At 43.4% G+C, this 16,352-nt stretch overlaps 1 protein-coding gene across 3 annotated transcripts; it reads right to left on the reverse strand.

The window, feature by feature from the left end:
• Nucleotides 1-304: 304 nt before the first annotated feature.
• LOC147607718 (uncharacterized) lies at nucleotides 305-12,540 on the reverse strand. 3 transcript variants are annotated; one of them, XM_086790389.1, is made up of 2 exons: nucleotides 11,695-12,538; nucleotides 305-537 (listed from the first exon to the last, which is right to left on the reverse strand). In XM_086790389.1, the coding sequence occupies exons 1-2, from the start codon at nucleotides 12,200-12,202 to the stop codon at nucleotides 524-526; spliced, it is 522 nt and encodes a 173-aa protein (XP_086646515.1). In that variant the 5' UTR covers nucleotides 12,203-12,538; the 3' UTR covers nucleotides 305-523. The 3 variants fall into 3 exon arrangements, with proteins under 3 accessions (XP_086646515.1, XP_086646514.1, XP_086646516.1); XM_086790388.1 differs by lacking the exon at nucleotides 305-537 and adding an exon at nucleotides 10,882-11,098 and having other exon boundaries at nucleotides 11,695-12,540; XM_086790390.1 differs by lacking the exon at nucleotides 305-537 and adding an exon at nucleotides 10,882-11,091 and having other exon boundaries at nucleotides 11,695-12,537.
• Between the last annotated feature and the right edge of the window lie 3,812 nt (nucleotides 12,541-16,352).

Consider the following 16,352-nt stretch of genomic DNA (forward strand, 5'->3'; position numbering starts at 1 on the left):
TTTAAATTAAACTCCATTTTGTTTGTGGAAAGCTTTTCAGGAGCAAGATCCCCATTTAATGACTTTGTCCTCATTCATGTGCACGGCAACTCTGAGAAAATTTACCCTTGAGTAAAGAGTTTTGCATTTAAAAAAAAAAGGACAAACGCTTTTTTAAACCTTAGGAAATAACTAATGTTATCTCTAAAAATCCATCATTTTCACCTTATTGTATTAGAGTCTTTGCATTAAAAAAAACAAACGCTTTTAACCTTAGGAAATAACTAATGTTGATCCTTAAAAATCCATCATTTTCACTCATGTGTAGGCCCCTATTCAGGGTCATTAGGCCTAATCTAAAGATGCGTTCGGATGAGGTTGAGCAGAAGAGTTGAAATTCATGAGCAGGAAGAGGAAGAGCTTGGCTCCCATTGTGTGTTTGACATCAGGGAATGGCGTAGATCACAACGTCGCATTGACTGCTCTTGTGGAAGAACCCTCTCTTTTGCAAATCAGCTCCATTTCCTCTGAGCCCTGTCCTCTGCTACTCTACTAGAACTGCAAAACGATAGAAGCGTGAGAAAAAGCTACTACGCTATTATTATTATTATTTATATATCACTTGTTTATTAATAATTGGGGCAACCAACGAAGAAACGCCTACTCCAAATCATACTTGTTGCAGTTCAGTAATTTGCACAGCAACTCCCATCTTTCATCCTCCCAAACAAATGAGGATTGGCTCCAGGATACATGGTACCCAAGTTGCATACAAGCTATCATCATGGGTTCAGCATTGAATTATGAGTTGCTCCCCATTCCTCAACTTCTTCAGGCCAACCACCCTCCCTTTCTCACTAGCCTCTTTAAGGGTCTCAATCAATGGATGGGAAGCTATGGTAAAAAGCAAAGGGGCTAGAGGGCAACCTTGTCTGACTGATCTCCTGATTTCAAACCCTCTACAACCCTGCCATTTAGGAGAAGGCTAGAGAATCCCCCTAGGGAGAGAGTGAAGATACAAGAGGCCATCCTGAAGCCAACAAATCTCATTTTCTCCATGACTCTTGCTACAAAGGACCAATGAATCCTATCATAGGCCTTTTCAAGATCTAATTGAAGCGTAATGCATTTCTGTTTGGTTTTGGTGGCTAGATCTGTCCCCAACATGGCAGCGAGAATATTGTCATAAATTGATCTACCCTTGATAAAACCATGTTGTTTCCTGGATACCACCGTCTTGAGGAGAGGAGTAATCCTTAGAGCAATGACTTTTGCCAGGATCTTATAGATAATTGAGAGGAGAGTGATAGGCCTCCAGTGATGAAACCTAATGCAAGCTATTTGTTTGTGTATAAGTTTGATCAAGCCTTTGTTCAGATCCTTTTCCAAAGATCCAGATCTAAAAGCTTCTCTGCACAAATTCCAAACTATGTCCTTTAAAGAAGGCCAGAAAGAGATGAAAAATTCAACTGTCCATGCCATGGAATTAGATACCACCTTGCCATGAAGTTCTCAAACAGTTGCTAGATGTGCATAAGAATGCAAAGAGACCATCCCATCTAGGGGATTTGTCTTTGCCTAGCTTGAAAAGATCAAGCAAGCACTCATCCATTTCTAAATCTCTCTCAAGCCAACTGGCTTCATCAGAGTCTATGCTTTGCTTAACTAAATTACGCATTTTCATTTCTGCACAATATCTAATCCTGGAGTCATCTTCTTTAAGGTTCAGTGTAGCCCCTAAGTAGTCCACCCATTTCCTAGCCATAAGATCAATATCTTGAATTTCTATGCCATTCTCATCTTTGATGCAACCAATTATCTCTCTATTATTTATATCGTTGGCTACTTTGAATAGGTTTCTATCAGGTTTTTTTTGAAGAGAAGGCATGGCATGTTTTTTGAAGACACTAATAGAAAATGCAGCCAATTTGTCATCCTCTTCTTTAAGATTCAACTGGCATGCAGTGTATTGGCTGATCTCTTCATCAGTGAGTTTTTCCAATTGCCTTTTTCTTTGTAATATATCTAACAAGTCACTCCACCTTTTCCTTTTCTCTTTCCTGTCATGGGCTCTTAATTTTCCTACCCTCCTAATGACCCCTTGCATTTCATTGGCAAAAGACATCCAACTCCCTTCACCCAAACCTCTTCTCCTTAGCTTGTTAATAGCCTCTTCTATGTATTTTATGAATAGCTCATCTTTCAACAAAGAATTGTTTACTCTCAGTTTCCTTGGAGGGAATTGCTTCAATTTCTCCTCCCCCCAGTCCTTGACATGCCACTTCCATTTCAAGGGCATATTGCCTGACAAGGTAGAAGAGTTGTCAATCATAACCTCCAAGGTATGAGGGATTTGGGCATCTTGGTGATTGAAGAACACCCTATCAAGGCTAGAAGAAGAACCAAAATATTGCAGACTGAAGTATGTATGGCCTGGGTCTACTCCCCACTCCCCCAAACTCCAAGCATCCACAAGTCCCAACTTCCCCCTAAGCTCTTCACATTTCTTTTTTCCTTGTCCCATCAAGGTGGTGCTCCCTCCACATTTGTCAACAACAGAGTTTTCCACCCTGTTGAAATCCCCCATTAAAATCTAGGGGTACTACATGTTGATTCTACCAAGCCAATCCCATAACCCTGGCCTCTCTTTGTAGTTGTGGGCTCCATATATATTCACCACCCATATCCTTTCACCCTCCACCTTACATTCTACTACCAGGGCCTTGCTCCACTGGGATGGTTAGCTATAAGGCAAGGATTCAAGGATTCCTTCATGATGGTCATAACTCCACTGCACCCTTTATCTATTCCACAATAGTAAACTAACCATTCCTTAAACTTCTCGTTCCTGCTCACTTTCTTCCCAAACAGTTTGTGTTCTTAAATTGCTAGAATGGAAGGTTTCCACTCCTTGACTAGGCTCCAGAAGGTTGCATTTTTCCTTTTATCTTTAATACCCTTTACATTCCAAGTGCCCCCCTTGATCTCCATTTTCCTATTCATTGAAGAGCTGTTTCAGGGACCATCTCAACCTCTTGACTTCCTCCCTCATCTCAACCTCTTGACTTCCTCCCTCATCTGGAGCAAGGTTCTGAATTTGGTTCCAGGTTGTTTCCACCTGCTAGTTAAATCTTTCCATGGAGGAAGTCTCACTATCCATTCTCCCCAAAGGGCTGAAAGGATTAGAATACAATATGGGGCTAAGGTCACTGGAATTATTCATAGGAGCCTTCTCCTTCATAGGGGATTTAGCTTGAAATTTCCTAGCCTCATTCTTGGTAGTTTTGAGATTTGTTTTGCCCTTGGGCTTCTCTATGACTTTAGTCCAGCCTCCCTCGGTATGTTCACTTCCTCCTCCCTGAAGTTCCAGAATCCCTTTCCCTTTAACTTCCTTGTCCTTCTTATCACTATCATCTGGGTTCTCTGAGACCTTCTCCTCCCTTGATCCTACAGTGTCATCTTTTTTCTTCTTCACTCTCTCTCCCTTGAGAATGATTGGTACAAAATCTAGTTTTGTGACCCAGATCTCCACATTTAAAGCAAGCCCCTAGAAATGGACCAAATTTCAGGGCTAACTCTATCTTACAGAGTTTTCCAACATCTACCTCTAGAGTTTTCGGGGTTTTGAATATGGTATTCTAGGAAATGCAGATATTGTTTGCATGGCGACTAGCATTATCTACCTTAGGAATGAAGAGAGGGCGGGCCCATAGATTTTTCCAAATCACCAAGCGCGGGTCGAGGCTAGGGACGAAATCCAACCACTTCTACCCACACAGGGCATGCATTTTTCAAACTTCTGTTAATATCAAAAAGTGGGTCAAAGAGGGCTGCATGAATAAGCTTGGGGCCCATGAATAGAGGAGCATTGGAGAAAAGGTCAAAGATTGCCTGTCCCTTGGAAAAGAGCACATTAAAAAAATATTTTCCCAGATAAAAGGTCTGTTGTACCACCTTTTCTCTTAAAATATCTTCTTGGAGCCATCTGCTTAGGTCGACTTTTGAAGGAGGTCTACCAGAGCAAAAAAGCGGTTAAAACTTAAAAGGAAGATTGTTTGACTTTTGAATGAGACTTATGCTGATGCTTATGGTTATCATCGTATCTTCATACTTCAGCACGCTTTATCGATCGAGGAGCCCAATACTCTAGTTAGTATCTTGTTAGTCTCTAGTTTGTACTCAAGTCAAAGCCTGGGGATAAATATCATAGATCCTCCGCTTGGCTATTGTGGCAGTGACATAGTCAACCTCCCCTTGTGACTATGTGACACTGTTAACCACATATTGTGGTTAACACATTCCTATGACAATTATGTCCGCACACTTATGTAATGGGCGCCCGTGCTATATTGTAAATCCCATCATTGGATGAGGGAACTACTCGAGACTCTCCCAAGTATTGAGCTTCAAAAAAGGACAGACAAGAGGATCTTGGTCAGTTGGCCAAACCATAGAGCAAAGCCTTGTAACTATGTTTTGGGCGCCCCCGGTCACTTACTCTTGGGCGGCCTAGTGGGAAAAAACTATAAAAGTCAATTCCTCTTGTTTGTAACTCATTCTCCCATTTGTACAATAGAAGTGGAGTGTTCTCTCTCTTCCTCTCTCTTGAAACTCTAATCTAGCATGTGTGGTGTGCTTAGGATTAGGATTTGGGAGTGATTAGTACTAATCACTTGTTCCCTCTTGCTTCCTCTCTCTCTCTCTCTCTCTCTCTCTCTCTCTCTCGTTGATTAGGCTAACCAACTTGATCCTCTTCCGCGGAGATCCCACACGACCTTCGCGAGAGAGCTTGCATCACCCGTTGGATTAGAGCAACCACCTCGTTGTGATAATGAGTGCAGGAGAACGGTGGTGAGACGAGCGGCTACGGTAGAGCACTTGAGCCATACTTGAGCTCGGCAAATAGGCAACTTCCCATGACACAGTTAGGGTAGGATTTCCTTAATATCTTTGGCGTTACTACCGGGGAGCGCCATTCGCTACTTGTCTACGCCATCTTTAATGCAAATCCGACGGAGCCCCCATAGCCTGGTGCCAAGTAAGCTCTTTGGCATGCGATTTTTTGATTTTTTGTTGTATTTTGATGTTTTGTTTGGTTGTTTTGATGTTTTTGTTAAGATTTATGTATAGCTTTGTGTTTAGAGTAGGATTATCACTTGTTTGAGTAAAAAAACATGTGATTTGGGTAATTAGAGAGTCTAATCAAGAGGATTTTGCTTAAACCTAGACTCTTTTTATTAATTTTTAGCTTAATCTTACTTTTTTTTTTTGCTTAATTCCTTTGCATAGGTAAGTTAGCATTACTAGATAGAAAACTAATCAAACAAAAAAACTAAAAAAAACATAAACTATCTCTTAATTTTTACTAATTATCACTAACCTAATGGTTAGTGGTGTGATCAGTGGACATAAAGAGAGTAAAAAACTAAAAAATTGAGCCTAATTGCTTGTAATTAGACTAATTGGAGTGACATTAGTGTTCTAAACACTTGCCTTGACTCAAACCTATGCTTAATTTATTCCAATTAGGTCATTAGCAAGAATTAGTACTAATTTGATCTCTTTTATCTAATTTTTTCTCTTTTGAGTGGATTAATTAGTGACCTAATTAGTAAAATTATTTGGAGATAATCACATCTTTGGGTTAGCATAAACATTGCTAATCCACCTATCAAATCCCCATGCTTAAACTCCTCACCAATTAGGAGTAATTTGAGGGCAAAGAAGATGGTTAAAGAGTGATTAACAGTGAAATTAAGAGAATTAATCTTTAGTTAAGCTAGAGGACCTCTAAATTAGTCAAAATCTACTAGTTTAGAGGTAGCCTCTAACTTTAGCCCTATCCCACCCACCTAGCATTAAAGAGGGAATCTTAGTTGTCTCCCGCTCACTTCCCTCCAATTTGAAATTCAAATCTCAAATCTCAAATTTCAAAAGTGCCGTGGACGTTCCTTCCCAAGTGCCGAGGACATTCCTTCCTGACCGTTCCTTCTTAAGTGCCATGGACGCCTTCCCGGCCATTCCTTCCCAAGTGCCGTGTGGACGTTAGTTCCCAAAAAAATAAAAAATAAATATTTTTTTTTCCAAGGTTTCAAATCTTTTGAGGTGCTTTTGGTCTACCTCCCCGACTCACTAGGGTTGTTTTACACGCATAAAACGTCTCAAAAGACCACTTTTAACCTTGAGCTAAAACTCCTATTTTGGACCTACGCGCACACCATTGAAGCTTCTTTAAGCTTCCCCGCACACCATGGACACCTTTCGGTCATGGTTACATGCCCCCAATGCCTCCATTCTATTCGGTGGAAACCCAGTCTCAATTGCTCATGCCACACATGCTTGGCCGGGAGGACGAAACGATCTTTGAAGACCTCCATACATGCACCCCAGCAGCCTACGATGCCATCTTGGGCCGACCCTTCATGAGACAAACCCGACTAATCCATGACTGAGACATGCATCATGTCTATCTCCACAAATAGTTTCACATGCTTAAGGTCAATTTATATACCTGGCACTCACATCCCATGGCCAAATCTCCCCTTGCTTGCTAAAGACTCTATGACCACCACTAGGACCAATGATCTCCTGGTTTGCGATGCTTGTCATCAAGTCCTTGATGACGCGTGGGTGCCATGCACAATCACTTATGTCAATAGTAACAAAGTTGACCACGATTGGCTTCAAATCCTTGCTACACTTGACACCCTCCCAGGTCGTAAACTGGGCACATAATTCATGCTCCCAAACGGCCATACCCTTCATGAACCCTACAAAGCCATTTCCTTGCTTAACACCTTGAGTGTAAGTGTAGCTCCACAACCTAAAACAACCACCCTTCGGGTCTAGATAGATTTCTCCTTTGATAGAAACATGCAAAGAAAACATACCTTGCTGCCTCCCACCGCTAGCCATTTTCTTTTGCTATGGGAAACATGGGTCTCTCTGGGCAAACCCTCTCTTAAAACTGCCCATGCGAAAGTTCAATTACCTAGTGAACAACACATACAAAGCCTTGAGTCTTTTATACAAACTGTATATACTGTATCTAACCCATTGGATTGTAATTTCTATGTGACTCCCATAGGTGAGACAAAAGAAGTAGTCATCCTCGGAGGAAGCTGGGTTCAGAACGCTACAAGTACAATCAACTCCGATGACAACATAGGTACTCTCAAGCTTCCCTAGGGTAAGGTAACAATGATCCTTTGAGACAGGGAGTGCATCGACTATGATCCTCTGCTCCCAAAAACTGCTTCCACAAAGGGTATTCTCACACCCTCCCCAACGACTGGTAAGTCTTTCACTGCTCTTGAACTACCACCAAAATTCAGCCCACCAAGAATATGGATTAGACTCCCGACCGTGAATGGTCTTCAATGATGGTGGCAAGCCCACATATATCGTATATTCCACACCAATCTCATATTCTTGGAAGTGTGGAGGGAAAGCTCTTGGAAAACCCACACTAACAAAAGAGGACACTTACATTCAAATCTCACATGAAATGCGTCTAATGAGTGTTGGATATTTCATTCCTAAAATTTCTATTAAAAATAACCAATTGGAATGTGGATTTCATGTTATAGATGCCTGACCACTCCCAAAGCCGAATTATCATTGGAAAAGAGTGGATTGATGCCACTCCTGCCAAATCAATTGGCGTGAAAAAACGACCACCATGGAAATCAACGGCAAAAAGCCCACTGTCCTCTTGTGTCCCCAAGAGGAAATCATCCACACATCCTCACCCTCGACTACCCTTCCCCCTCATGTCCCCTCCTTATCACCGACAGTCTCCCCTATTCCCCCACCCCATGCCTCACCTAAGCCGGCCGATCGACCGTTGTCGACACCACCCACCAATGACAAACATGCCTTGTCGTCAACATTGCCCCTCAACTCTACATCCTTGACCACCCACACTGTAAGCACCTCAACCTCATATCTTTATCATGACAATCAATGGTGGGTGCCCAAGAATCTTTTAGCCGCTCAGGGATTCTACGATGGCTACACAACTATGGATCCCCAGATGGCTATCTCTAAAACCTAAGCACAAAAAGCCAACTAAGCCAACACACACCAACCCTAAGACAAAGCTTCAACGTTGGCTTATCCCCGACCACCTATTACGAGCAACACAAGGCTACTATGAAGACAACACTCGTCTCTGGCTACCCAAGCATGCTACTTGTGCTCATCCACCACAACTCCCCAAGCCACGATCAAAAGCCTCTCCTCCACGCCGACAACCACTAGCCTCATCGACAAAAAAAGCCGGAAGCCTCGCCAACCACGAACCTTCATCACTCGACAATGTTGGGTACCCAAATGTCTCTTAGAAGCCCAAGGCTTCCATGATGGCAATTCCATCATTTGGCTCCCAAGGTATACCTCTCAGCAGTTCGCCCAAACCACACCCACCACGGCAGTACTTGTCCAATCGACAAAGATGGTTTGGCAACCAACGGCCAGGCAAGTCCTCTCCTCCTTGACAAAATCCTCCGGACTTGTCCACACTCAACCCATGGGCACTTCAACGCTCGATTCGCCCAACCCATGGAGCCTCATATACGAAGCTCTACCCTGCCCCTCAACCTCATCACCAAACCAAGGGACAGTGCTACACATGGCTGATCTCATCCAACCACTCAAAGATAAACTCAAAGGTAAGCTCAGAACTCTAGCCACATGGGCCACTTAATACAAAACCCTTTTTAGGGGTGCTGACCAATAAACACATGTAAAAAAAAAAAGGAAGTCTCTAGGTGATTAGGACCACGAGCACACCTTTTTTCCTTGCCCATGCACAACACCTGCAAATCTCACTGGGCTCTGTCCTATACGCACACACCGTATAAAGCTTCATCATCGACAGCCATCTAGGTACATCTCTAGATGGGGGAACCATGGTGGATGCAAGCCTGGTCCATGGTACGACCCATCGCATGGATCTTCTTAATCACCCCTACTGCACCCGAATAACTACGCTTCATGTCTAATCAATCTTACCCTAAACTTCTTCTTCAATTGAACACCTATGGATTCTTGCCATCAACTACCACTCTTATCAAAACAGGATCCCAGCTCCATGAGCTACCATGACAGAAGAAGACAAAGCATAAAAAGAAAAAGAGAATACCACAACCCGATGACTCAAACATGCATGGGAGCCAAGATACTCATTACGGTGTCTTAACACAGATGTTAGAGCTTCATGAACATTGCCATCGATCTGCAACATCTCGGAGTATAAGAGGTCTCCATGTGTGTTGCCTCCTTGTCCTTCCAAAATTCCCCCCTTTCCATTTGCTTACTAACTCCATTGTTTAACTAACTCCTCTTTAATCATACCACCTATCATTGGGATACTGGTCATTAAAGTATTCCATGCTAGTCTACTCATTCGTACTCTGACTCCTTTAATGAGGATGTCCTGCTGTACAAAGGTGACAAAAAATGAAAAAATACAAAAAAAAAGAGTACTACTTGGCACATACAAAAAAGAAAACTCTTAAGAGCCCGTACGACTAGCTAGATACTTAATCACCAGTACTCCACTAACTTCTTTCTATCATACTAACTCCCTTACTACCTCTCATTTTCGGAGAGACAACAGAACCAACCAAGTGCGACTTTCCCCGCGTGCCTCACCAACCTCTCACCGATCACGAGAATGCGATCGACTTTAGGAAGGAGAGTATGTTAACCACATATTGGTTAACACATTTCTATGAAAACTATGTTCACACACTTATATAATAAGCGCCCGTGCTATATTATAAATCCCATCATTTGATGAGAGAACTGCCCTAAAGACGCTTCCAAGTATTGAGCTTCAAAGGATAGACAAGAGAATCTTGGCCAGTTAGCCAAACTATAGAGAAAAGTTTTATAACTATGTTTTAGACACCTTGGGTCACTTGCTCCCCCGAGCCGGCCTAGTGGAAAAAGGATGGAACTATAAAAGCCAATTTCTCTTGTTTGTAACTCTCTCTCTCTCTCTCTCGTGATTAGGTTAACCAACGCGATCTTCTTCTGCGAAGATCCCACACGATCTTCGCTAGAGAGCTTGTATCACCCATTGGATTAAAGCAACCGCCTCGTCGTGACAACAAATGCGGAAGGACGACGGTGACGAGCGACTACGGTGGAACTCTTGAGCCATGCTTGGGCTCGACGGATAGGCAACTTCCCACGACACGATTAGGGTAGGGTTTAACAGACACATGTTTCATGGGTGGAAAGAGGTATCGCGATCACGACAATTTTGAATCGTTGATCTGTTTTGTCGAAAGTGAACTAGGGAAAGCGATCTTGTGAGTGAACTAGAGAGGAGGGGAGATGAGTTTGGGACTTGGAAAATTTTTGAAATGTCTAACCACTATGCTATACTTTCTAGCAAGAACTTAGAATCGCCAAAAAACTCTATTATGCTAAGAAACTAATCTTCCAATCCCCTAGTTCACTCGGAGTTCACCTCAAGTTTATTCCAAGTTTATTTTTATTCCTCTAGTTCACTCCAAGTTAAAATACATTTTTTCTTAGATAAATTTTTATCTTAGTTCACTTAACCCTAGTTCACCCTGAGTTCACCTGTAGTTCACTTTAGAATCCAACAATGCAGATTCAATACCGACCGCAACGCCTCTTTCCAACCATAGATCCCTCCTGAAACATGGTGTGTCATATAGTCATGAGGCCAACCTCCCTAAGAAGTGATGTAACCACTAGCTGAGTGAAGGGTGGAGTGATTAGTTTTGAAAGTTTTGAACCCTATGAAAGGGTGTGAATTGGTGCACACAATTCCGTGCATGTTTGCACACCTGTTTATTCAATGATTTTAAAACCTTGGAAAATTAGCAACTCCATGCTTGCCCAGCGCACAACACAACATCAAAAAGTGATTTTTGGTGGTTTAGCAGTGTTCAATGATGTCTTCCTACAACGCGGCAAAAGATGGACCATCACTGACTGTTGTAAACATTAACCTCTTCTAAAGCACACCACTGGCAAAAAACTGAAAGAGAATCTGCAGCACTTTGGACAGCTCCAATTCTATAGGCATTATTCTCCCCAAGTAGGCAGCACCGCAGGTCTACCATGGGACTGCAATCTACAACAAAAAGTGGATACTAAAATTTTTGTGAGAGAGCCTAATTGCACGTTTCCACCAGGGCACAGATTTGATATCAACATTATGAGAATACTTTCATCACCAAGAGTAAGGACACATGCATCAAGGGCACGATGCACATGCATACTTGTGTTGGGTGTGCCATTAAGGGTGAGATGCACAAGCATTCTTATTAGTTGGGGTTATCAAAGTAAGAATCCGACCAAGAAAATTGGGCATGCCAGTTTCAGAGGTGGAAGTGAGCAGGTGATGTGCTTGGCAGAAGGCTGCTTGGATGGAAGGGAAGCCAAAGGAGACTTGGCCGAGGTCATTGCTGGGGCTAAGGGGATCCTCAATGGCTAGCAAGGAGGGCTGAAGGGGGTAGTGAAACCCTCTCTCCACCTTGCGGAAGCAGTGGCCTCCATTGTGGCAGGAAACCCCATACTCCATCACATTCAGGTGACATCCATAGAAATGGAAAAATCCAGCCAGCAGGGTGCCCAAGTTAATATCAACCTTGTCAGAAGAAGAAGATGGTGGATGGAGTTGCAAGAAAACCCTAATCATCACAAACAAAGCATAGGAGTTGAGCCCACCTTTCTTATAGATGTTGAGCTCCTTCTGTAGCATGAAGACCTTGAGCACTAAGTACAAGGGCCGCAAAGCAGGCTCTTCAATTAGGGTTTGCTTCACCCACTCTACTGTTTGGAGCTCCCTGCGCCCGTCCAGGCTTACATCGAACACCACCCGGCTGCCTTTCTCTTGGAAGCGAGCGATGGGCACCGTGGACAGACCCTTCAGCTCCGGCTTCTTCACAGCAATCCCGACCTCCTCCACTCGCGCCGCAAACGCCTCAAGACGGGCCACCGCGCTCTCTCTTTCTCCGCCGCCCCCGCCTGCGTTGAGCATGAGCACATCGATGTCGCTACTGCGCAGGTAGAGGCCCGTTGCAAAAGAGCCTATGGGCCTCACCTCTACCTCCGCCCACACAGATCTCGCCACCCGCTCCACTCGACACAGCGCCATTTTCCGCCGCTCGTCGTCCTCCGCCTTGGGCGACGCGTGCTCACAGAAACCCAGTATCTCTCGATGCAGCTGGAGCATCCCGTTGTGCCCCTTTCGCTCAACTTGGGTAGCAAAGCACAGAAAAAATAGTGTTGCGGTTGGACTGTCACTGTTGTTCAGCCTTATCCTCTTGTCTAGGAGTTAGTACCAGTCTTGCGAAAATCACGAGAATGCTAGGGAGATCTCTCATTCTCTTGCTGTGAACTCCCTACTCTCGATCTCTCTGCCGTAGGCTGTATAACAGGTGATGACTTCCCTGCTGCCTGGTTCAAATGTCGCACTGTGATTGATTAGCAGTGAAGCAACTCTCTCTTCAACATGCAAAAAACCTCTCTTCAAGCTTAAGCTTTTTAATAGATCCACATCCAGCTTGTTAAACTAACTCTGCCTGTGAACCTTTTCTCACTAGAGGCTAATCTCTTTACTATATGTTGTTTACAATTTCTAGCCAAGGCCATTGCTACCAGGCTTTCCCCCATTTTGCATGAAGTAATCTCAAACAGACAACATTGTTTCATAAAAGGCATGTCCATCTATGATAGTATATTTGTTGCCCTTGGCCAGACAACGATGTCCTTTGGCTCCTCTGATGTTTGCTATTGCAACCCATCCCCTAATCTTGGCCCTAGAAGATGCTGTGATCAAGGGACACATCGAGGGGCTTAATCTTTAGGATAAGAAACATATGGTTATTCAATGTTTTGCTGATGATTCCTTGTTATTCCTGCATGCTGACAATGAGATGCAAGTGGTTCATCTATTTAGTTCATATGTTTGCTGATGCAAGTGGTTCCAAATGTAATGTCTTTAAATCTATGATAATTAGTCTCACAGAGGAAGACTCTTTTAACATGACGAGATGGGGATGTCAGATCATTAATAAGAGGGAGATATTTAGACACTTGGGAGCTCCCATAGGAGTCTCACAGAGGAAGACTCTTTTGGCATGACAACTAGATGGGGATGTTAGATCATTAATAAGGGGGAGATATTTAGACACTTGGGACTCTTTTGACATGACTAGATGGGGACTCTTTTGACATGACTAGATGGGGATGTTAGATCATTAATAAGGGGGAGATATTCAGACACTTGGGAACTCCCATTGGAGTCTCACAAAGGAAGACTCTTTTGACATGATTAGATGGGGATGTTAGATCATTAATAAGGAGGAGATATTTAGAAACTTGGGAGCTCCCATTGGAGTTGGTGTAGCCAAAAAATCCCCGATCAACTGGCCACTTCACAAAGGCTATCAACAACAAGATTAGTAGATGGCAAAGGATCATGCGCCCTTCCATTCTAGCATTGAGGCAATTAATTCCATACTGAATGCATACATCATGTTTCTCTGCCCCATTCTGGACTTCAAGAAAGCTCACTAGAAGCTGTTGATGTCACATGTCAAAAGATTTCTTTGGAAAAATAAGGAGGACCTCAAAAGATACTCTGCATGGCTAGCCTGGGATAAAGTTTGTCTTCCTAAAGAGTTAGGGGGTTTGGGTATCTTATTTATGGCTATTCATGCCAAAGCTAGAATTCTCACCTTTTCAACTCAAAAATCTGTTTGGACCAGGTTACTCACTCAAATAATGGATGGATCTTGGGTAAGATGTAAAGGGATCTGGAAGGGTATGACTTGGTTTGACAAGGTCTTTTCTCATGCTCCTCTCAAGGTTATTAATGCTCCCTTTAGCAGCTTGGGTTCTAAATTAGTAAAAAGAGATTTCACAACTAGAAGGTGCCCTAGATGCTGTATTGCTATGGAAGATGGAAGGTTATTAATGCTCCCTTTAGCAGCTTGGGTTCTAAATTAGTAAAAAGAGATTTCACAACTAGAAGGTGCCCTAGATGCTGTATTGCTATGGAAGATGGGTGACATACTTTCTGATATACATGCTTGTGGAAAGTCTAGATTTTAAAAAATGCTAGAGGTTTTTCCTTAGATTATGCTCAAGGGTTGAACTATAAACATATTAAAATTTTGTGCAGGGCTATTTGTTCTTCATTTGTAAAATGTATCTTTTAGAATAACAGGGAATTCTTTGATGTGCTGCAACAAGAGCTATGAAGAGTGTTAACGCATTCCTAGGGTTAACAAGAGCTACCACCATTATCTTATATCAAGGAGTCAAGGTAGATACACCAAAGGGTCATACATTCAAGATATGAAGCAGTGGTATCCAAAGCTAGCATGTAGGATGACGTCCCAAGTTATGTACTGCATGGATATATTATGAGAGTAGTCATTATAATAACATTAGGCCTCTTATGAACCTAAAGTGCCTGGCCACAGTTTAAGTGAGTGTGAATACTTATGGCCATGTATACAAGTGAATTTCTCTCATAATACAAGATACTCTCCCATTGTGCAATTGAGTCTTGCTCTTGCTAATCTCTCTCGCTAATGCATGCTAGTGAGTGTGTGTGAGTGAAGTGAGGTGAGAGGAGGGACGAGTACTCGTAGTGTAATGCGACGGTGTGACGACGCTCATGGGAGGCATGATGGAATTGCTTCTCACGGAGTTGTAGAGCTTGGAGACCTCAAGGGTTACGAGCTCGGCCATTGGAAAGATCCTCACGGCGATAGTTGCGGTTCACTAGGTGATCTCTTATTGGATGTGTTTCAAGGGAGTTAGGGTGAGCCATAACATTTTTTTAATGGGCTACCACACCTCCATAAGAAGGAACTCAATACATTCACCTTTTGAAGAAGCAATAGAACACAACTATCATAGGGAACTTACGAATGCTTCGAGCTCGTGTCCCTTGAGGTTTCTAAGCTCACTTGAGAAGCTCCAATCCTCCAAGCTCCACCTCCATGTTGTCACCGTAGAGTCGCTCACACCACCACACAAGGCAATCACTCTCTCTCACTTCTCCACACAAGCATACAAGCATACAAGCATACAAGTATAGAGAAGGCACATGTGCCAGAGTACTCTCTCTCAAGGCAAAAGCAAGAACTCTCATAGCACAAAGGGGGATTGTATCCATTCATTATGAGAAAATGCCTTATATACAATTGGCCCTTATTCACACTTGGGTGCCCAAAATGCCTTATATACAATTGGCCCTTATTCACACTTGGGTGCCCAAAACTTACTATAACTAAGGCCTTGGGTGGTCAATATCTCATAATGTATAACTTTTATAGTGCCTTTGCATGACACTTATTAATGTCCTCAAATGGAGGAGAATATTTGTTAATTTCTTGGCAAGATGGAAGGTTGAGTGGTTCCCCTGTCTCATTTGCTTTGGAGAGGAGGTTGAGGTTGTGGGCGGCGGGCTGGTGGTAAATTAGGAAGGTGCCATAGTGGTCTTCCATCCAAGACCTAGGACACTCCCCCATCGGGAAAGTCGGTGTGTCCTCAGACATCTATGGTGGGGCTCTCTTCTGCTGAGTCCATGCGATAGTGGCCGGAGTTGTTGTTGTTGGGGGCTTTTCTTCCTTGTTGGGGAGAGGTTTGGCCAACTTACGTCCTTTGTGGCAACCCGTGCGATTGGTTCTCCTAAGCCTAAAGCCTCATAGTGCTTGTAGTGGAAGCGTGTGGTACCTCTATGACGTACACCATGTAGGATGTCATGTCTTTCGTGGCCTAGAACCAATCAAGTAGTTCCGACATATCAACATGGGGAACAAGGCCTTCTTCTATCGTCGGCCAAGAAGTGGGTGTTAGAGAGTTGGGAGAAGAAATGGGGGCTACTATGGCACCATGAATCCCTTGATCCAAACCTTCCTCCAATTTGAGTTCCTATGGGTCATGCTCTTTTGGAATCCACAATTTGTCAGAACCCCAATCACGTGGAAAACCTGTACTCCTAAGCCGTGGGCGACCAATGAGTAAAGAGTATCCCCCTCTGACTTGAGGAAGCCGGATCACCACAAAGTTGAGTAGGAATGGAATCCTTGGATTACTACAATGATAGCTTCTACTAGGCCGATAGGGGTCACCTCCGTTGGTTGGCCATCCGAACACAAAAGTTGGCTGGCCACGTCACCTTGAGGCCTACGCCATGGAGTGTAAGTTCTGGCATGAGGTTTACCCCAGAGCCACCACCGACAATTGCAACAAAAAGTGGGGTACCATGAATCTCCACAGAAAGGCGACGGCTCTGGTAGTCTATAAGGAAGGGATTGGTACGGCTAATACCCATGCAACCAGCAACACCGGAGGGGAGAGGAAAC

This window comes from Cibotium barometz, chromosome 55 (assembly GCF_041138505.1).
Source record: "Cibotium barometz isolate CiBa-2024 chromosome 55, ASM4113850v1, whole genome shotgun sequence".
Taxonomy (NCBI): domain Eukaryota; kingdom Viridiplantae; phylum Streptophyta; class Polypodiopsida; order Cyatheales; family Cibotiaceae; genus Cibotium; species Cibotium barometz.

Coding starts and splice junctions, on each gene's coding strand:
- LOC147607718 (XM_086790388.1), bottom strand. CDS start 12,202: ATGCTCCAGCTGCATCGAGAGATACTGGGTTTCTGTGAGCACGCGTCG. Junction 11,099..11,694: donor GCTCAACATCTATAAGAAAG/GTGGGCTCAACT, acceptor TTTTTGTTGTAG/ATTGCAGTCCCATGGTAGAC.